This window comes from Diuraphis noxia, unplaced genomic scaffold (assembly GCF_037042655.1).
Source record: "Diuraphis noxia isolate RWA-SAM2 unplaced genomic scaffold, SU_Dnox_SAM2 contig0005, whole genome shotgun sequence".
NCBI classification, from domain to species: domain Eukaryota; kingdom Metazoa; phylum Arthropoda; class Insecta; order Hemiptera; family Aphididae; genus Diuraphis; species Diuraphis noxia.
In genome coordinates this window covers 35,053,856-35,078,940 of record NW_028301715.1, presented here as the reverse complement: position 1 = coordinate 35,078,940, position 25,085 = coordinate 35,053,856, and the positions used below count along the sequence as shown (strand labels likewise).

The following is a 25,085-nucleotide window of genomic DNA, read 5'->3' as shown; positions in this document are numbered from 1 at the left end:
ATACATCCATACTTAGTGATAAATACATTTGTTTTGAATGATTAAAAAAATATGATATAGTATAAACATAATATATTGATCAACTGATCAATGATATTCATCAATAAATTATAATTCATCAATTATAATTTAATTTACAATTTACAATAATAGACCAATTTTTTATTATTCCGGGGCCTTAAAATTCTAAATCAGGCTCTGAGCATATATAATATGTTATTACTTATCACCTACATCTTGTGACGAATAAAAATACCTACCTACCATTACCATACATTAAAAACAAATATTTTAATAAATATAATACAAATATTTATAAGTGTTTGTATATGTAGGTAATTATTTTTATTTATTCATTCATTTTTTGTTTCAATAATGGACCACCACATTCTAATTCATATCCGTCTAATTGATGAAAAAAAACATTTCCATAATGTACATTTGTTAATGATACCTATATATAAATATAATATATTATTACTATACATTGTTGGCTATTTGGTAATTTATACACCGCCATCACATAATAATATACAGCTGATACAATACGCAATGAAACACAAACGAATAATGATGTATACATTATGTATGTTGGGCTTAACAGATGTCTCGTTAAAAGAAAAAAATATCCCGAAATTGGTTTTCCTGTTCGCTACTTCTATCTTTGTCGACGTAGGAATCTTACGTATGTCGTATACTACCTACACAACTTTTCTCCCGTAAAATCACTCAATATTGTCGATTTCAGAGAACTGCACCACGTAGACGAGTAAAATAGTGAATCAGTTTATGAATTGCTAGCAACACGCTCACACACGACCTCACTACACCAATATTTTTCATAGGCGTGGATCCACGGGAAGGGAGGGAGAACAATTTCCAAATTATAACATAACATTTGATTTAACTTACATTGTCTCAAAATAAATAATTCAATAAGATGTTAGAAGTAAACATTGGGCTTGTTTTTCATATCTAATAACAATATAATTTAATAATTTGTTATTAAATTGCTGTAAAGTTTTTATAAAAACTTAACAACTATTTAAAATGGATTCTTTGATTTTAATTTTAATAATAATATTATAAATACCTACTAAATATTTGTATTATAATTTTATTTTATAACGGGTTATAAATTTAGTTAAATATGTAAAATACTAAAAATGTATGTATGTATATTCGATGTAAATGTTTATCGATTCGAAAAAATTTAGTACATCTCCTCCCCATTTTGAATTTCTAGATCCAAGTCTGATACTTCATCGGACCCTGTGCATATTTAAATACTAAAATCGATCTTTTTTATGAAGTGTAGTTTTAGAAATGCATTGCCCAATAACATACGCATAATACTGCAGCTGATTATTATTTATATTTTAAATATACCTAATTCATAAAATTATATTTACACGGTTCGCGCGTTAAGTCTAAAGAATAACTTTCGACAACCGTTTATTTTTATATAACGATTTTCTATTAGATACTGTTATAATATAGTGAAATAGTACATTCATCTCCAATAACCAAGAAAATTGTTTTGGTATTCATGAGGTTAAGAAATTATCGATATTGTCATAACATGTAATGAAAAGTTTAAAACTAATATTTGGATTTTAAAAATTATAATTTTATAGCATTTACACAATATTACCTATAGGTTGTCAGTTATTATTAACTAAAACTATAAATAGTATCTAAATGAAATGATTGAAAATATAACATTTAAAGTGCTATATTAGAGCATATCGTGATGACTGAATACATATATACTTGCATTGTATTACGATTTTGTTTATCTAACCGAGCTAGTAAATGGTAATAAACATAGATACAGAGTAACGAAAAAAAGATATCATTTCAATTTTTAAAACTATAATATGAAAACCAAAAACTCAAAAACATACGCGGTTATATGACAAATTGTATATTATAATACTGTTAGTACTTCTTTGTGTTAGTATTCACGTGTGGATGAAATTCTCCAACCAAATACAGACAAAAAAAAAACCATCATTTGAATCGAATTAATGATGTGTTACACGTATAAACCAACTTCCACTGGCCGTCTTTATCCATATCAATTTCCATATAAATTTTACTACCCGCTTGCCCGTCCCCGACTAAACTAACCAGGTTTATGCTTATGTACTCACAGGTTAGAACGTTTTTGTTATTATACGTAGATATAGCTACAGGCCGCACATATTGGTGAGTGTTGTTGTACGCTCTCTGAATAATATGCCATAGAAAGAGAACGCAGTAATATATAGAGAGTCGAAAGAGGAATAAACACAAAGTGACAAATAAATCCAAGAGCATGCCGCTTACCCCTTTTTTTTGTTTCTCTTCAATTCCGTTCTCCTCGTACGTACATGATTTGTCAAAGATAAACGTAGCCACGGGTTTCTCGTCGTGTTAGGGAAATGAACCGCTCTCAATGATCCCTTTCTTCGTTTTATTCTCTCCCTTTTTCTCGCATTTTTTTCTCTGCTGGAAGTGGGTTTTTCACTCCATAAAACAACTTTCCTTTCGAACGAAAGGAACTTACGTAGATTTTATTCCGGGTCAAGTGCAGGAAGCAGACACTGGAACTTTACAAACGATGACGGGTCTCCTTCAATAATAACTTCAATGTAAGTGTATACGACACAATTTTTACCCGAAGTCTTGAACGTAATTTTTCCGAAATTGAGTAAAGAACATAATCATATAAATAAGAAACCATTCTATTCTGCATATTTTCATCTCGTTATATTATTTTTTACTTATTTATTTATTGAAACTTCTTAATAAATAAACAATTATACAACTTCTCAGGATAAAATGTGTAAAATATTTTAGTGCATTATTTGTGTAATTTTTTTAGGTTCTGTGTGGAGCAATGGATATATTTTATTTTGATCTAATACATATTTCATAAGTTGTAAGCGTATTTTTGATTTAGTGTTTATATACCTACTTACAATTAAAACCACAATATCTATTTATTGATAATCAAAACAATCTATATATAATTTAGGTACTCGTATATAAACATAGTTATAAGGTATCAGTTATTGAATTGATTCCTTTCAAATGTATTCCAGATCAAAAACAGATAATTATAGCTTAAAGAAACTTACACTATTCATTTAGTTTTAGAAGATGACGCCCCAACAATAAATAGAGTAGTTGCTCTACCTATATTTTAATCAGTGGTAGGTTTAAAGGGAAGGCTATGGGGGCATTAGACCCCCCCCCCCACCCTAGAGGTAAGCTATTTATTTTTCGAAGACTAGTATAATAATACACCTATTTGTAACGCCGGCTAATAACCATGCAGTTGATGCCACAAACAATTAATAAAAAAAAAAAAAAAATAAACCTATAAATAATTATTATAAAGTAACTTCATTGAGGAATATGATCTCGACAGAAATAATAATATCATTAAACGATTTTCAAAAGTTAAAAAAAGAAACTTGGAATTAATAAAGTAATATAAATATTTTTTTAAATAAACGGTTCATTTTTGCTATTACCTACTTTAATAAAATTACTTTAATTGATAGCAATATAACTATTTAAAATATGTTGTCACTGTGAAACAAATACATATAAAAAAAAACAAAAAAGATTTACATATTAGTAAAAGCATATTATGTTAACTAAAATTGTATATAGATTTAAAATACAACTACGTAAATTCTTGAGCCTCAACATCAATCATCAATTAACCCCCCGCCCTATGTGAGTGATAAACCCAACCCTGATTTTAATTGAACGTGGATTCATCATGTTGATTATAGATACCTAGTGTTATAATTGAGTAATATATGATTATGGTAATTGAACGTAAGTTGATTATACAAATTTATATTATATTACTGATAAAGGATTTTTCATTCAAATCTGTATCGTGTCGCTAATTATGCTGGCTATGACAATTTTTCGTTTAACATCTAAGAAATAGAATAAAAGTGAAAATTATTGTTTTATTTGAATTTCACTCCATAGTCCATTCTTACACTACATTATTATTTATTTTATTATTTATATAGATCTAGTTTATTATTATTAAAATTAAGACGCATTAAGATTAAGTAAAAATTACAATACCTATATTAAATACAACTACAATTACAATATTAGAGATTAATAAACTTATAATGAAAATAATATAGTATAGGTACATTATAATCATTTTATCATGTATATGTAGGCACATACTTAAACTATAAATTCTCAACTAAAAACTTAAGCTTACCGCTTACCCACACTATTAAAATGTAATCTACTTAAGTTATTTGAGCCCGTTCAATTTAAAAGGCTGTAAAAACGTTATTCTTAATTTAAATAAACTTTCGATTACCTATGTATTAAATATAAATTAACAGCAATTAAAATTTAAAACTAATTTGATATAACTTTAAAAATTTTCTTGAATCGTAATTTAAAAGTTGCTGGTTAGAATTCGATATTCCATCAATTACATTACAACAATTATTTTCAGTTAAACAATATATTGTACAACTATACATTCAACACTCTAATAGGTTGCAAAAACATTGCAAATACTTACATGCGTTTAAAACTAATTGAATGACATGGTTGACCTAATACAATTTTACTAATTTTAGGAAGAAAGAAAAAGAGCCCTGTGCTTTTATATCCTTTACCACTGCACAAAACTTATAAAAACCTAAGGTAGAAACGGTGACATTGTAAGATTAACAACTATTAAGATCGATGCTACTAAGGAATGACATTACAATGTTTAGTTGAAACTTGAATTATTGTTCAAAAACAAAAACGCCTTGCCGTGTGAAAATGCAGCCATGCAGGATATCTACTTTAATTTTATGTTATAAACTAAACCAATTAATTCTAAAGGATTATTATGCGATTGAGCTTATGAAAACTTCTTGATCGTCAATTTATAAAATATTATATTAAACATTTTTTAACTGCCATGTATCAAAGTGATTTACCATGTACCTAATGTCCTAATTTTTACTTTCCCTTTTCCTTGAGTAACGAATTTGTTAAAATTCCGTTTTTTAGAACTTTGAAGTATACTTATATAAGGACCATGTTTTCGAATGGATTCTTAATTTTTAATGCAATTTAAGAATTTGTGTGTGGCAAGGAAAATTGTTTATATTCAAACTAAAACCACCTTTTTTTTGTTATAACTTATAATATATTGTAAAGGAGTGGTTTATTTTTTAATGTTAAATTTTTGATTTAAATCAAAATTCTAACGAGTAAATTGTGAGTTGTTAAATTTTAATTAGGTACAAAGAATAAAAATCTACGATAGCTGATTTAAAAGATATGAATATAATAATAATTTAAAAATTATAGTAAATATTAGCCAACAAGGTTATTGGTATTTATTTATAACAATTTAACAATTTGAGAAAATTATAGAGGTCCTATACTCTACATAATAGGCGTCCTTTATTAGAAACTTTGTAATTCTTTATAGATTAAGTTTAATAACTTAGAAATTACACGATTGAATTTTGATTTAGATTTGGAAAAACAAAAAAAACAACAAATTGACAATAAACTACAGTATAAAAAGAGTAGTTCTCATTTAAAAATAAGTTCGTATTTATTAGCACAAGCCACATCAGCGTATAAAATATAATTATTTAAAAATATTGTCTTTAGGTATATTTAAAAATTCTAAAAAATTAAAATTTGAATAAATAAGTTATAAAAAAATGAGGGGACCTGTATTGAGAGAGGGAGTATTAAAATGTTTGGGTTCCCACGCCTAAAAATAGAACATGGACAATTATAGCCGTTCTTCAATGAATATAGTGATATTATTATATTATACTAATATTTATTATTTATACTAAAAGTGGAAACAATTAATATCATGTAGTAGACGTAGTAGACATTAAATAAATGTAAATATATCGGATAACCAATAACTATTTTACCAGAATTTACAGATTGAATACAAATTTATAATAGGTACATGGCCAAATAAGTACCTACGTACAACATAGATACTGAATGATACTGGATATTAAAGCATTCTTGTAAGTATCTACCTACTATTTTAATATCAAAGTTAAATAGAGAGAAAACATACAAATATTAAACTACATTATAGTATGCAATATTCGCAACTAACATATTCAACCATTCGTTAGACACACTTTGCTTTTCAACAATTTTGCCATATAGTTCAAATACGTAAGTACAACACTTGAAATCTATCTCACTACTTGTATGCGTACCCCGTGGCAATGTCACAAAATACTAACATATTAATATAATACATACATAGTAGTATGATTAGTAAAACCGTACAGTGGCTCACACGTATAATAAAACACTAAAACAGTGCACTAATATAATATGATATAATATATTATGTTCTCTGCAATGATTAATTAGAATTTTACCAAATTTCCATTATATACAATGAGATATTACATTATATCGCATTTAATAATAATATTAAACGTTTAAAATATTTTATTTTGATAAAATAAATTCACGTATATTATTATTTTTTAATGTGAATCAGAATTATATCTTCAGTAAGTCAGCAATTTATACTTTATTTGTACATTCTATTTATGGTATACATAGTATGTTATATAATAAATTAATAACTAATTATATTTTTAGTATTTACCTATAAGCGAGTCTTTTGTTTTTTTTTTATATATTATATTTTTATTTTATTCGTAGTTTGCAGTTTGAAATTTCACCAACTTTGACTTTAAAAAATAATAGTTAGTACCTGAACTATTAAAACGATTTTTTTAAGTTATATTTTGTAATTAAAAACAATAAATATATATATGGGTTATACTATGATAACTATCATTCGAAAAAGATAAAAAAACAAGAAGGAAGACAATTGTTAATATTATTAAAATACAATTAGAAGAAGAAAAGAAAAATTATCCTTATAATATTATTCTTTTTCTAGGAAAGCTACTTATTGAATGATGCACGTTTAAAATACTACTCTCTTTAATATCACAATATGTTATTATTTATTAACAATGGTTTATTATTTATTTTGATAATTATATTTTATTTAATTAAAATTAAATGAACTCGGGTTGGTTGTAAATAAAATTATAACAGCTAAATGAATACAACAAGTAATAAAAATAATTCTAAGTACGAGTGCTATAATATTCTAAATATACTAAAAATTTAAGTAAATTTAAGTTACTTAGATACAAATATTATTTTCTGACCATAGTATAAACAGTATCTATAGTTTAATATGTGTTAATGCTTACCCAATAATTTCTTAGTAGAAACTATGGGTGTTCGTGGACTAAAGAGAATATTTTCTTTTATCCCTCTCAAACCCTCTTTATAATTTCCCGAGAGACCTGTAAATTTAAGTTTTGTTATTGTTTATAATAATGATTACAGTGGCGATAGTTATTAAATTAATTCCACAAGTTTAATCTATAATGAAATTTAAATCCCAATTAAATAATAATTGTGTGCTATTTTAGGTATGTTTTTTTAGCACGCTAAATGTGTTATTATTTATTGTATAACATTTATATTATTACATTTTATAGATTAAAGTATAGTTACACAAAATATAGTAAACATTTTAGTTGTGGACAGTAAACTCAAATAATGCAGTGGTCGCCGGTTAATGTAATCACTTTTGTACGGGACATAACTGATAACATAATCCGATTGATAACTCTACACGAAAGTTGAAAAAATAATAAAATATTGTTATTAAGAAGTATAATTATTTAATTTATTATTACTGATTAGTAATTAAAGTATATAATATCATGTAGGTAAACAAAATTTAAAACTGTTAAAAAAATAAAATAAATATTAACTACTACTAACTTGAACATAGTATTTTTTAATTGATGTCAGTTTTATTTTCACCGTTAAAATATCATTGATAAATGTTCATATTTATATAGGTAGGTACCTTGGTAGGTAATTGTTATTCAAAATGTTGATAATTGTTGTTGCACTCCTCTTCCGTCTTCGTAATATTCGTAGGACACTAGGGCCTCTCTCATTTCAAAAGAACTTGGAAGTTTTTCGGTATCTGTTTGTGACTCGAGTTCAGTTTCTTCGTTTTCAATGTTTCCAGGTTTTATTTGCGATAAAGTACAATACCTTCTTCAGTAAAATTTGATGGAGTAGGTATATTTTCATAGATTTTCAATTAATTTTCTGATAACATTATGTGACGTATTGATTACGATAAATTGCATAATTTATACATAACACATTTAAGTATACATTCGGCCCGTACTTATACTTTTCAATATAAACAGACTATTGATAACATTAAAATAAAATAAACCGTGATCATAATAAGCATTAAAATATTAAAATAAACCGTGATCATAATAAGCGACGACCACTGTACATTCAAAATATGTGATTATTATAGGACTTTAGGAATTTAAACTTTTTGAAACACAGAAAATAATTAAAATTAGGTAAAATTAGGTAAACAGAAATCTAAGAAAATATGGTAAGAGCTTTAGATTTTGGTATAGGTCCATTAAATTTCCAAAATGGCTGTACCTATACCAAAACCAAATAAAAATCCTCATTCCAACTTCGGAGCTATTAATTATAAATATTTATTTAAAATATCACTTTAAATGTTCAAAATATTACCTAAACTCATTCAATCCCCAGACACCCTTACTTAGCACGTCCAAAATCGATCCCACATACTATGGTAATATTAATAATACAATAGTAAAATTGTTATGCCATAATCTCCAAATATTAATCTGAAGGTATTGGACGGTTTCTATATGCTCACACGTCTTGTCACGTTATGTGTGTGTACTTTGTATTCTTCTCTGCTCTTAAATTTACTTATTTTATATTACGTGTGTAGAGTGTTAATACCAACTTTTGTCGATAAGTAAATAAAATTGTTTAATACTGCAAATAGTTCATATTCTCATACAATAGATCACTTAAAATATTTTAAACGATACACGTGCATAATTGTTCAAACTAGTATTCTAAGACTATAATGCGTTCAGTAAAGTATAAAGGAATCGTGCGGCATTTTATTACTAAAATTATAGATTTTGTATTGTAAATACACAGGTATTAAAATATCACTTATTAAGTTTTATATTCTAATAGTTTGTGTTAAAAGTTTATTTTTCACTAAAATTCCAACAAATAATTTTAGTATTAAAATAAATAATTTATTATAGGTACCAGTAAATATTTCAAAATGGTTCGAAATTCAAACATTTCAAGCTTGCTGAAAGTTATTGTATACATCAATCATTTATTTTTTTTTTTTTTTATCAAAAGATTTTAATATATCAATATAAATTGATAGCAATATATATATACATATGTATATATAATATATATATTGAATGGCAAACTGATAAAAATAAATAAACATACGTCATATTTGAAAAAATTTAATATCTATACTCTATAAAATTATAATATTACCTAATTATAAATAGGTATTAATCTTCTACAATCAGTTGCAGCAGGTAATGTCTTAATTTTTCTAAATAATAGTGTTTTATTTTTTGTTATATTCACAAGTTTTCACTTATTAAAAACAGGAGTCGTGTGAATGAACAATGTTTCAAGCTTAGAAAATCTCAAGGCTGAGCAAGTTGATGATTTTTTTTAACTCAGTTAAGTTAATATGAGCTATTAACAAAAAGTTTAAAGTTAAAAGTTAATTTAATTATAGGTTAACTCAGTTAAGTTAGAAGTTAATTTTTTTTCACATACTTTATTATTTTACAAACCCTGAAACCCAAAACTAATTTTTGGACTATAACTATAGAACAAATGTTTATACTTTATACAGTATATTATTGTATTTCATTGAACTTTTCATTTCTAAGAAAAGAACAGTAGTTACATAATATATATAATATTATAATAACTAATAAGTCATAAATACCTAAAAATAATGAATTGGTTTTTGTTTATTTCTAGACTTGTTGGAATTTTTCCTGAAATGACGACTTTAGTCGTCACTCGTTGATAACAATAATATACCCATATAGGTATAGCCATAATGCCATATAGTCATAAAGGGACTATATTATTATTGTTACTTGATATCATAATTAATTTAATAATATAAAATCTATTATTATAAAATATTTTCTGATGTATACACTGTATATACGGTAAATATTTTTGACATAAAAATGAAATTGACTGAAATAGTGAAATGTAAAAATTAACATAACTTCTTCCGTAAAATAAAAATCAACTCGTTAATTTCAAGTCAATTAAAAAATAAATTTAATAAGTTAATGAATATCAAAAAGTAACTAGTTAAGTTAAAAAGTTAAGATAAAATTAGCTTTGTAACTTAACTTTAACTTTTTAACTTGTTAATGCCCAGCTTTGGAAAATCTGGATCATAAGTGTTCTTTAGATTCGTGTACGTCGCTAAAAAGTGGACTGTTTTCCATAGTTTTCTATATTTACACTAAACCAGGAGCCACCAATTAATATTTTCCGCGATCCACATTAAGAATTCGGAAAATTCTCACGGGCCATAAAAATTCAAAGTACATAATATTTATTATAATATGCCGGTTGGCCAAAAATATTTTATTTCTAAATAAAAAAATACACACTTATTAATTATTTAACTAAAACTAATGAAAATATAATTAAATTATTGGCTTTTTATCTCAGTCTGCGAGCCGGTTAAAATGCATTCGCGGGCCGAATACTGCACTAGACAATACATTTTGCTTTTGGTTAACAATTCGAAAACAAGGTGAATAACGCATAACAAAATCTAAAAAGTTCCAATCATAAGTTAAAATAATATAATATTAAACGATCAATACCGGTGAAATAATATTGTTTAACAACAGGCGTACCTACTAACCCACGTACGGATAACCGGATCGTAACCGTAATAATTCATTATTGCATCGTGCACATTATTATATGTTGGATAAAGGTACCATGCATAAAATAACCAACATGGTTTTAGGTTGGTCATATTTATAAGGATTACGATATGGATATGTTGCGTTACTATCGGTTAGTGCACGTATTAGAATATTTTATACTAGTTTGGTTGTAAATTTCAAATATATTGAAATGTGGATTACCTAGCCACAATGTTTTTATGAAATCTGAAATCCATTCAGAATAATATTATGGAAGGCCCACTCAAATTTTTTCCAAACTTATGAAAAGTCTATGCCATAAATATAGCCTATAGATATTTAGTATTAAAATAATAATTTACATCCAAAAAATTACAATTCGAAAACACCACAAGTTTATACTACAATAATAATAATAATCTATATTGGAAAATATTCCAATATAAAATTATTTATATAAAATGACAGTTTCAATGTGAACAAGTAGAATAAAATAAATATTCAGGTAAATCAATATCAATAATTAGGAATATCGCAGCTAAAGATAATATAGAGGTAGGTAGGTACGTAATACCTATTTATATTATTATTATTTTTATTATTTTGATATAGGTACAATAGATTAAATAAAAAATATAAGCATTACAATATGATTTAATTTACTTAATTTATGATAGAATAATATTAAGCCGTTAACTTTCAGTGATAGATATATTGAATGGATCAATACTACACGATTTTAAAGTTACCAATCGACATAAATTTACCTGCAGAGGAGTACAATAATTTGTTAATTAATACCTAATCTATTAGAGCCGATCTAAAGATAAAAATCGGTAAAAATGAACTGTAGAAATGAGATTTATTCCCAAAGTCGAAATAAGAATATTGATCTTGAAATGTAAACGCTCAATTGAACAATCGATGTAAAATATTGAGGGGAAATATTTTAAAATAGACACTAAGACCATAGGCGCAAATAAGGGTGGCTTAGGGGGTATTAGCACTCCCAATTTTAAAATTAGCGCCCTCAAATAACGTTCGTGCTTATATGTATCAAAAAAACTTCTCGCAAAAAAAAAACTAAAATGAAAAAATGCGTAGCTTAAGCACCCTTAGTTTTTTTTTTTATTGAAACTGCGTCTTTAACTAAGACATTATTATTTATATGTGTATAGTGTTTACCTATCTACCTTAATAATATTATAGCTAGAAATGTACGTGCCATAAACATATACATGCGTATTAAACATATATATGTATATACATCCTTGAGAATTTGAAGAGTTCTCAGACGGGTAAATCACGATCCGTTGAACATTGCTTACACATACTTCAGATGGTAACAGTGACAAGGGGGCGGATAGCTAACGAGCGAGACTTGTCAACTGAGACGTATTGTACCTACTGCCATAGACCATAGTGCCGTGTATGCATATAATATTGTGTATAATACGATGTATATATATGTTCATTGTAGTACATATTATTATAGAACTAGAAAACTCTGACGAGGTTATGGATTTCCCACTCGTACATTAGAAATTATTTTAGACTTGCGTATCGAACATGGTAATATATGCATACCTACGTCACATGGGAAAACACCAAAAACGACGAAATAAAAAAAATCCGAAACATATTACGGTTATCGTTTATTGATAGTATCGGCCAGAGTTTAAATATACGACTGGCATCTGAATATTTACAAATGATCATCAAGTAAGACATCACTTTTCCATGTAGACGTAGAGTATCTGAATATTTGCGAATGGTCATCATGTAAGACATCATTTCGTAGCACTTGGGGTTGAACAAGTCCAGAGAAATCGTCATTAACAATAATTAATTACAATTTAAGGAAAAACTGAAAATGTTCATGAGTACATAAAAAATAATTTTGGACTACCAAACCATAATAATATACCTATGCAGTTGCACAGGGAAATGCCAAAGTGTGTATACCAGATTCTAATGGAAAAAATTTAGTATACGACTGGCATGGAGAATATGATGTATTTGAGTTCGGTCATCCATCGCACAAACCATCACTCCATAATAGCTGGTTTATGGGGGTCCAGAAAAATTATAATAGCCTAACAATTATTTTTTTTTATATAGGTAGGTGCACGATTAATATTTATAAATTTCAACTTCAATATTTTGCTGTACCTATACTTGCCGAATTTATATATATATTTTCGTCGACGGATAGTAATATTGTGTAGTTTTGCAGCTGTTTAGACACAATATACATCACTCGACACAAGCACAACATTATAACCTCAAACAGTCTAACGACCACATATTATTATTATAGTAAAGGGCAGAAGAGAAACTACCTACATAGAAGGACATGAGCTGGGTGGGCAAACAAAAGCCCCGTGGATAATTAAAATACCTGCAGACCATATATATATATATATGTGTGTGTGTGTGTGTGTGTGTGTGTGTGTGTGTGTGTGTGTGTGTGTGTGTGTGTGTGTGTGTGTGTGTGTGTGTGTGTTATTATATGCACATTTGTATGCGTCGTACGTGTATTATGCGTTTATATACATATATATATACACACGTCCTGTGGACCGTTGACGATTTTAATTAGACAACAAGCGGCGGCGAAAAAAGACGGAATAATAATTATTGTATTCATGATAATCGTGTACCTAAGTTTATATGTGTGTGTGTATCCTAAGGGCTGCGTAGTAAAATAGTTAAACAAAACGAAAAAATAATTATTATACTAGTCTTTTATTTAGACGTTTGTTTTTTTTTCTCTTGCTCTCGCTATACATACCACTACACATAGTATATAATATATACATGTAATATGTACCCATAGGAACGTGGACAACTATATTCTAGACTTCATGAAGTCGGAGACCTTGTTGGAAGCTCCTTTTGTGACGCACGCACCCATCAAGCTGATCATACACGGTTACACGGGTCACAAGGACTATTCACCAAACACCGAGCTCAGACCAGGTAACTGTAACACTAGAACTATATTATACATTACTATTTATTCGTACACAGGGATCGGCAAGCACTTTTTTATGTCAATCCAAGAATACCTACTATTATATTATAACGTATTGCGATAAAAAAGCGAAAAAAAAAATCCCCAAGATAAAAATTAATCTATTATGTGATATTAATATGCACCCATGGCCACGCCCCAAATAATCTATAATTGTTGAAAATAATTTAATAATAGGTAGAGATCAATAAAACATATAAATACAATTTATATTTGTACCATTAGACACAACGTGCATCAAGAGCAGAGCATACTGGAGTACTTAAAACAAATTATTAATAAATATAAAATGATAATATACATATCTACCTACATTACCAATTTCTGATCGAACCTGAGATAACTATAATACATCAATAATTCAATATACAATCAGACATCAGCTATACTTGAGCTATATTGCTTAAAATATATAAATACAAATAAAAATGTTTTATATATACATTGTAGACACTATGTTACATAAAATATTAGCTTTTTGAAGTAAAAAAATATATTATCCAATTGGCAACTACACAGAAATTCAAAATACAAGTCACACGACAATTTAAATTAACATTGATTATTAACCAACAAATTATACAATATTTAAAATATTTAAAATATATAAATACTTACATAAATATAAAAAATTATAATTATTTGATTGATTAATTTTCTAAAGTTGCACAATATAATTTTTTCTAATTTTTACTTACACTAGGTTAATATTAATATATGGATGTAATAGTATTTCTGTCAACCTGTATTTACTTAATATATAACCCACTAATCTGAACTCCGTTACAAGCAGTATTTTATCCAAAAACATTGACCTGTTTATAAAATAACAAGATACATCAACATCACATAATATCATAGTAATCAATTATAATTTATTTAATCACCACCCACAACATTTATAATATTTTTTATAACACCACCAGTCTGCCTACTTCTTTTAAACTTTTTAGTAAATATAGTCACCCGATATGCATAAAATATTATTCTATAATTATTATTACTAGGCACAATATACATTTTCTTTAGTAAAGCCAACTAAAATTTTCGTTTGTATAATATTAATAGCGTTTTAATTTCAACTCTTATTCAACTTACACAAATTCGTTTAATTTCAAATTATAACAAATTCTATCAACTTGCTCGACTTTATATTTTAAGTTGGTGTTTAAGTTTCGGTATACTAGTTATGTATTTACCAAGATTTCACTAAGTCACTTGACATGTCGTATTAAAGCCACGTACATTATCATTTATCATCATAATTATGATACATTATTACTTGTACCACAGCACAACGGATATAATGTTTTAGTACAACGCTGTCAGCAAAAGCAAATTAAACGATTAAAGGGAAGACCTTGTTCGGTGAAAACCTTACAACATTAGAAAAATAATTTCCCCGACTAAAAAATATGATACCTATGTACGCAATACCGTTGGGCGTTGATTATAAATTCTAGTATTTAAAATCAATCTTAATAATGAATAAAAACGCGAAATCATAACCAGTTAATTTTGTATACTGACGTGTATATATTGATTTGCCTAATAAATAACCCCGGAAAAAATAACCCCGAAAAAATAACTCTATAATACAATTGATTTGTAAGGTGTACCTGCAGGCACCTACCTATTTGTAATACAATACAATTTCAATAATATAATAATAATTTAAAATAAATTGTCAAATTTTTCAATTACGGTAAAAACGAATGGAAATGTCAATAATATATAAATAAAAAATATTCACCATAAATGTGTAATACAATGATGTTCATGATCAATTTTAATTAAACATTTTTTATCCAGGGAAGTTTTCAAACATTTGTGACTATTTTTTTTGCAGCATTTTCACCTATTTAAACACTCTGTGTGTACAACATACATATACTTTTTAAATGCCAACTTTTCTTTGCCCTTCTGGCTCTCAAAAATATCTAGTATATCCATATTATTATTAAATATAAATTAAAACAAAGCACAGAGAAATATATAATATTAAATTTAAATATACGAAAGCACACTGTAGTACCAAATACTGAGAAATGAACTCACAGGACTTGACAAATTTTATAAATTACCGCTTCTATCAGAACATTAAAGATAAAGGCACCTTTCTTATCCATTATAATATTATTTCACATTGTCGCTGTACCTTGTTATTATATATCTGATCGATATGACAGACAGACTGGCATCGTGCTCTGAATCGTTTTTATCGTAGGTAATCAATAATTTATCACTGAATCCAAAAATAACGTTATTTGTGGGAACATAAAAATTGTATGTAGGTAATAGGTATATTAAACATTTTTTAATTTTTTTCACACAATGACATATTAACACCAATATTTAGATTAATTTGCTAAATCTCATTTGGGGTAATTTTTTCTGTGGTTATTTTTTCACGGGGTTATTTATTCGGGGTTCTTTTTTTCGGGGTCTAAATTTCCGGGGTTATTTTTTCGCGGTACCATATATATTATACAGTAGACTTATGTCTTTAGAATAAACATAGTACATACATTTTATATTTCAGTTTTTCAATACCATTCTCATTGTCAAAAGTTTAAAACCTTAACATCCCGGTTATAATAATTACGAACCACGGCTATATAGATTAGTAGTATAAAAGCATATACCCACCTATATGAGTTAATCAATAATACCTCAATGGTGAAAAATACGTTCCAGATAAAATTTAAAAAATTATCTGTGCAAAACAATGATTATTTTTAAAGAATAACACAGTTTACCGTAAATAGAATTATTGATAAAAATGAAACAGAAGTCAAAACCTACAGCAGTGATCACTGCAGGGTGTAAATCAATTTAATTTAAAAACAATAAGGTTAGGATACCTACCTACATTTATTTAAATGTATCAAGAGAAGCGACTTTTCTGATGACTAGAATCATTAGCGTGGTGAGAGGGTTTTCAGGGGCCTCGGCGCCTGTTGGTTATTATGTGGATAGGTGGATAGGTACTCGTCACTGGGCGTCATTAAAAATTAGAGTCTAATCTATGGATTTAGAAAATAATGTGTTTCGTATTTTTAAAAATGTAATACCTACCTACTTGTTATTTAGTCGTAGATTTGAATAATTTAAGTAATTACTTGTTGTTTACCTTTACCATTACCATTTTGATTATTATCCAAATATCTAGTTTAACTTTCTTTTTTTTTTTAAATATTTTTAAATTATAATCAGCAAATTATTAATTTAAATAATTTGTTTTTAAATAGGTACCTAGTATTTAAAATAATAATTTAATTAAAAATATAAATATACGAATATACCTTATACCTATACCTACCTACCAGGTATCTAATATATAAAATATATCTCAGGATCGTTATTCGTATGCAATGATTTTTCACTGAATTCAAATCAAACAAATCTACTACAATGACTTATCAATGACAAGATGCATATACACTCGATATTTACTGCACAACAAATTGCAGAGTAGCTACCTTCTTTATTATTTTACCTATGCAATCTTTTGATCGTTATATGCAAGGCTGGGCAAGTTAATGATTTTTTTTAACTCAGTTAAGTTAGGTTAAATATTTTTTTTTTAATAAATAAATTATGTTAGTTTTGTTAACTTAACTTTAATTAATAAGTTAAGTTAATAAAAAAAATGCATTGAAAAGGTTTTAAAATAAGTGAAAATCGCTTGTATAGTAGGTAATATATATGTTAACCCTTAAATTGGAAATATCACCAAACACGATTTTCACCGAGGAAAAAAATATAGAGAAAGAAAAGAAAACCGCAATAAGCATGTAACACATAATATATAATAATATACGACCTCGAACGACGAAATACATTATTCTTAAATGGAAAATACGAAATATCGATAGAGATTTTTTTCTCCCATATAGATAGGTGGACTACGTAGTACCTACTTGTACGTATAACGACGCCGTAACGCAATTATTTCCAATGACATATACAGGTAACAACACATATTTTTAGTTTCTCATAGATCCGATGTCAAATTTCGGAGTCAGTGACCATTGCTCGGCCAAAATCGACATAATCCTATGACAATATTGTTATTATGCCTATCGTGATATACCTCTCACGTATTCCTGCAGTAGCTGCAGCTATTGATACGTCAAAATCTAATTTTTTTTTTCTCTTCTCTTCTCTCTCCGAAATTAAAAGCCAATACGTACATCATATTTCCGAAATTCAGATATATATACATAAATTAATATGATGTATATAATTTAAAAACTGTTGTAGGGCTCTATCATTTTATAACTCTATTTAATATTTATATTTTACTTTGGAGTCTGGGTTGATTTAAATTTTAGTTTAAATGTGTTTACTATATTGTTTAGCCTTTACAATTCAAAAATAAATAACTCAAACATTTAAAAATGAAGTATAAAAAAAGCGGGTAACTTCCAACAATGTTTTCTGATATTCTACGAATTTTAAATCGACGATGTTTTAGACTAAAATATATCCTAGATAAAACGAAAATTCAAAATTTACTTAATTGGTAATATTAAAAAAATCGGGTAAGTCGTGTATGTCGCTCTGCTGTACAGTAGGTTACAAGTGGGTTACTGTAATGGATGGAATTAAATTTGAATCCAATGATATTATATCATTGTATACAAAAAACGATTCTGAGCGAAGACGGTTTATCTGTCTAGGATATATTAAAAATATTATTAAAAATTTTCAAATCTTAGATTTAAAAAGAAAAATTTTTATGAATTTCTAGCATAAAATAATTTACGAATTTTCGTGATTTTTACATAATATGTTGTAAAAATTCAAACTTTGAATGCTTAAAAAAAAAAATTGTGACTACATATTTCTTTTATTTTTCAATTGCTATTGTAAAAATATATAATGAGCCTTGTATTAAATTTTAAAATCTTAGATATAAAAAGAAAATTTTTTATGAATTTCTAGCATAAAATAATTTACGAATTTTCGTGATTTTTACATAATATGTTGTAAAAATTCAAACTTTGAATGCTTAAAAAAAAAAATTGTGACTACATATTTCTTTTATTTTTCAATTGCTATTGTAAAAATATATAATGAGCCTTTTATTAAATTTTCAAATCTTAGATATAAAAGGAAAATTTTTTATGAATTTCTAGCATAAAATAATTTACGAATTTTCGTGATTTTTACATAATATGTTGTAAAAATTCAAACTTTGAATGCTTATAAAAAAAAATTGTGACTATGTATTTCTTTTATTTTTTAACTTCTATTGTTACAATGTGTTAGAAACCTTGTATTAAATTTTCAAGCTTTTCTACCGAACAAATAAATTTTTATCGATATTTATAGAAAAAAAAACTAAAAAAGTTGAAAAATTAAAATATCAGTAAACAGCTCAAAACCAATCTAAATATTTTGAAAATTTTATCAAATATATAAAACGCCTATATAAACATTCAGTCAAAATTTCAAGTATCTGCGGTAATTTGTTTTAGAGTTACACCAAAATAAGGAAATCGCTAAAAGTGAAAATCCAATGTTGTAAAAATTTAAATTTCAAATGCTCATAAAAATTTAATTTGAATTTCCTGTGGAATTTTTATTTGTGATAAAGATTGAAAAACTTGTAAGGAATCTTGTATTAAATTTTTAAATCTTAGATTTAAAAAGAAAATTTTTTATGAATTTCTAGCTTAAAATAATTTGTGAATTTTCGTGATTTTTACGTATTTTGTCAAAATTCAAACCTTGAATGCTTATAAAAAATATTGTGACTATGAATTTCTTCCATTTTTCAACTGATATTTTAACAATATGTTAAGAGCCTTGTATTAAATTTTCAAGCTTTTCTGGCTAACAAATAAATTTTTATCGATATTAATTTAAAAAAAATTAATAATGATCGAAAATTTGACATGCCTATGAATAGTTCAACTTAAGTCGAAATTTTTTGAAAATTGCATGGTGGATAGAATATACTTATATAAACATTAGGTGAAAATTTCATGTATCTATGGTCATTTGTTTTAAAGTTACATCAAAAACCAAAATCGATTTTGTCGAAAAATGAGTGTGCGTAAAATTTCCCGTTTTTCCCTTAATTTTTAGTTTGTTTTTCTCAATTATTTAGAAAAGTATTAAGAATTTTTTACTTTTGACCCCCCAAAGTACCAACTAGATTCACTTTCTGATCGAACGAGGTACTGAAGTCAAAAATCAAAGCATTTTTACTGCCCCAAAACGTGATGACAGACACAAAAAAAAAAAAAAAAAAACACACATCATGGTAAAATCAATACATTCATCGCTCCGCTCAGAATCTAAAAGTAGAAGTTGATTTTAAGTTAGTAGATATAAATGATTTATATATAACTTAAATTAAAGTTAAGTTCATTAAAATAGCGAACTAGTAAGTTAAGTTAATAAGTTAAAATTAACTTTATTTATATGTTCATCAATGTAGTTGCTTAAGTCTAATAATTTTAATAATATTACGAACACGTAAAAGTATGAAACTAATACATTATACCTAGGTCCCTAAATACTTTGTGGTTGGATCGTGGATGGATATTTTTAAGTATTCAATATTCAAACTTACATAATTTCATAATATAATGGAACTTGATGATAATAACATCGAAATAAACTAATGTCTTATTGATTTATATGCTGAACCATTGACAATTGACATATAAATATATTTATAAAACATCAGGTTAGGTTAGTTTTTTTAAACATTAATTTTATATTTTTAATATGGGTTTATAATTGCTAAAAATGATAACAGTTATAAATATTTAAATAACGAATTAATATTAATATTAATAATTCAGTGTGTTTATGTAAATGTTAAATAGGTGTCACTGGTGTTTGGTGTGGGCTTATAGTTATATTATTCAGTATATAACAATGTGTTCTAACAATCTTTTTCTTTTATTCAAAAACTTATCTAACATATTATTTAAAAAGTAAGAACTAGGTATTATTTTAATTAATAAATATAACACATAGATATAACAGATAGGACGAACTAAAGGCCTTTATTTTACAAATCATGATAGTGGGAGTTATGTCACCCGATTACGCTTATAAACAACACCTTTGGGAACAAGACCGCTTTTTTGATCTATCTAGATACGTGCTTGACACTATATTATTTAGATTTAGGGTTCATAAAATTAACTATTAATTATTACTCTTATAATTTTTTTTTTACCATCATATAATTTTAAAACACAAAATAACTTGCTTTTAATTTATAAACTGATACTCTCGTGCCTTGCACATAAATACCTATATAATATGATAATATCACACTCAATAATAATTAAATATTAAGCGTCTATTTCTGATAAATCATCATATTTTGTAAATTACATGTTTTATGTGTGTTCAGCTCTCGAATTTTATTAAATTTAATTCTTAAATCTGACGCTAAGTCGTCTACCTGCAGTATAATCAAACATTTTTATTAAGGAATTTCATAACAATAATAATAATAATTTAATATGATGAAACAAATTTCTAAAAGAAAAAAAAACACTACAAAGTAAAAATGTAAAATCTCATAACTATTAACCGCCGCGCCGTTTTGGTCTCACAAGACCTGTACCCTCGACCAAAACATGTTGGTGTTTGCGCATTCCCGTTCCGCACTTCCCACTGACACACTTCATACTGACTGACCACCGAACACCCATCGGTCCATATCTACAATGGTCAGCCACGCCGTTACCTGTTGTTTATCGTGTCATCAAAAGTCATGACTCATGAGGAAACAGGAACGCAGGTAATACTCGAACGGTCAGTTGTATGCCCGAAACATTTATTGCACTAGACAGGTACTTAACATAAATATCGTTTATGGTCTCTCATGGACATGGGTAATAATATTATCATTAAATTATTTTTAATTTTAAAAACGAAAGATAAGCCCGCCCAATTATAAGATAAAAACGGACAATATAGTTAGTTAAGCCATATTTTAATTTTATATACCCATACCGAAAAAGTTAGCCTCAATATTATGCACATGGGTGAAACTAGAGTCCCATCAAAAATCCTACTCTAACTGATAAGTATTGAACAAATATTTGTCATTACGTTTACAACTAATTAGGTATACCTATAATAACGACTGTCGTCATTGATTTTTAATTGTTTTGTTATATAAGCAATCGTGTTACTGTGTTAGTATTATGTTGGAAGGATGAGGCGTGAAATAAAACATTAATCACAAACACCGTAGATATAGACGAAGAGGTTTTGATCATAATAATATGCACAGAATCGGGTGTACTAACAGTTAACTGTTTGATATTCGAAACGGTGCTGCTACTAGATCGAAACCTAAATTTATAGATGACTTTATACGGTGGCATGTGCCCCTCAGTTGGAATTTCATCCCTCATCCCCGCCCCCCATAAATACATAAAATATATAATAATATAAATACATTGATAAGCAGTGACTGTTGACTATTAATAAATGGCGAACATACACAGACATTTTATACTGACATGATCCTTGAGTAACTATACAATATTATATGATTACCATTGCCATGGTCGCATAATATAGGCCTAACTAGGGCATTATGTTAGGCACCTGGAGTTCTCCCCAGCCACTAATTAGTTTTATGGCGAAAAATAAACCACCAACCCCGCGAAATTAAACCCTAGACACTCTGCTACTAGCTCTAATACCAGTTTGTCGGTCGTTATTATCCACCAGCTTACCTTGAATACCAAAACCTGAACGTGATATCTGTGGACTACAAAGAGCTGGTGCAACCGCCGTGTTACGTGCAAGCGGTGCACAACGTTCCACTGGTGGGCAAATGCACAAAGATGTTACTGTTGAGGCTGTTCAGATTGCGGCCGGACCTGTACTTGCGTGACTTGCACGTGGTCGGATTCAGCTTGGGTGCTCAAGTTGCCGGCCACGTCGGACGGTTAATGAACAGCACTATCCAGCGAATAACCGGTATGAACGAATTATATTATTCTTTAACTATGATAGACCATGGTAATAATATTATGATCTAAGATTTTATTATTTTTTATATTTAGTCTAGGTGGTGAAGGTTCTTATTTCTTATTCGTACCTGTACACATAATATTAATTATTCCTCTTACAGGCGGGAATTATACACACCAAAAAGATGATAGATTAAAATGACAAAATGTACACAAATATAAATAAAATTGTTCAAAAATATACACATCATTAGGTACCTATCAAATCCAAAAATAAAACCGGTAATAAAATATACGTTTAGTTAGGTACGAAATCTGTGAAATTTCGGATGGAAGGGGTAGATCTAATTAAATCATTAATCTTTTAAATACGACCTCGGCACCTCGCTGATCTATTTGCCCCTTATAATGGTATAACCATAATTTTGTTTATGACAGGTCTAGACCCAGCGTCCCCGCTGTTCGACACGTTTTTGCTTAGCAACGAAGTATTGGATAAATCGGATGCGATGTTCGTGGACGTAGTGCACAGTAACATAGGCTTAAAAGGAAAAATGGCGCCGCTAGGTCATTTGGACTTTTACGCTAACAATGGTATCATACAACCTGGCTGCGGTACAAGTAATTATTTCCTTTTTATTTTATATTGGTAGTGTACACCATACATATTTATAATAATTGGCTAATATTTGCCCATTGTAGGGTTATATTGATATAATTATCATAGGCGTGCGGCGTGCCATGGTCCACGCTGCGAGCAGTACAATACCCACTTGTTATGCGTATTACGACCTGATAAATTTTTATCATGAAACTTTAATAGTAAAATTAAAAATTACAATTTTCAATAATAAAAATTAATTAAATACATTGAAAAATTGAATTGATAAAATATCTCTTATTATCTAAATCAAGGGTGGGCAACTGGCGGACTGCGAGATTTTTATCTAGCGCACGCTATCCGAAATAGAAATCGATTTTGCCACAATGTCAATAGAAGTCGCACATGTTCAAAACTTACACTAAACAATATTTAATTAGATTATTTTTAATAACCCTTTTTGTATTACCTATTACATTATAAACAAAATAAATGCTAATTAAAATGTATATTTTGAATGAACATTTTTTTTTTTGCTTTCTATGCTCTGGCCCGCCAGAATTTTCGAATTTTCTAAAAATTGGCCTTCTTAGGGCACGTATTATAATAGTTGAACTTCGGTTAAACCACGGATTCGGCCGGAAAAATCAGTGGTTCAAGCATAACCAAGGTTTAAACTATTATTGTAAAACGAGTCCAAAGTAACTTTGAGTTGCCCATCCCTAATCTAAATCATAATTGGTTTGTCCCATAGGCGTGCGCAGACTTTATTCGCAGGAGATGCCAATACAATTCAAAATAACTCAATTTTTAACTCTCTTCAAAAAAAAAAAAAAAAACATTAATCAGAATTTTTTCTAAAATAATGTAATACATAACTACAAAACTCTGTTACGTTTATGATAAGAATTATGATAATATTGATAGTTTTCAGGGTTTTCACTATTAAAAGTAAAAACATAAAACAAGCTATCTGAGTAGACTGCAGGGGATGCCATGGCATACCCGGCATCCCCCCTGTGCACGCATATGCCAACTCCCACCATGACACTAAGGCTGCTCACACTTATGATAACCATATGTATTTGTCGTCGATGTTTTGTAAGCACTAATTGAGTTAAGTGAACTGTCCACAGATACGTCGTGCAGCCACGTGAGGGCTGTTGAATATTTTGCAGAATCAATTAATAGCAAAACACCGTTTTTGGCCGTCAAGTGTATAAGTTACATAATGTATAAGTTGAAATTTTGCAAAACGTCTGAAACGTCACCATTAATAGTTATGGGCGAACATGTGAACAAAACGTGAGTGAATATCTATGTGACGTATCTACAATTCTACATATAACAAACAATATGAACATTACAATGTTGAAAATTTTAACAAAAAAAGAATAGATGTAAAGATAATTTAAATGCTGATTTTGTTTTACAGCCAAAGAGGAATTTATTATTTTATGACTAACAGTAAACCGCCATATGCACAAGGAATGGATACATATGAAAAGAAAAAGACAATCATACCATCGACAACAGACTTGTCACAAATTGACCAAAATGACATACCTTTGACTGACCAATAAATAAAAAAA

At 27.8% G+C, this 25,085-nt stretch overlaps 1 protein-coding gene across 3 annotated transcripts in view; it reads left to right on the top strand.

Annotated features, from left to right (window-relative positions):
* The window catches only part of LOC107166710 (pancreatic triacylglycerol lipase-like), a 39,487-nt gene extending 14,411 nt beyond the window's left edge, over positions 1-25,076 (top strand). For all 3 annotated transcript variants that reach the window (XM_089228702.1, XM_089228703.1, XM_089228704.1), the window contains 5 exons: positions 13,726-13,868; positions 22,648-22,899; positions 23,331-23,513; positions 24,630-24,798; positions 24,929-25,076. In XM_089228702.1, the coding sequence (XP_089084828.1) occupies positions 13,726-13,868; positions 22,648-22,899; positions 23,331-23,513; positions 24,630-24,798; positions 24,929-25,076 (895 nt within the window). The remainder of the gene's footprint in view (positions 1-13,725; positions 13,869-22,647; positions 22,900-23,330; positions 23,514-24,629; positions 24,799-24,928) is intronic.
* Positions 25,077-25,085: the final 9 nt, after the last annotated feature.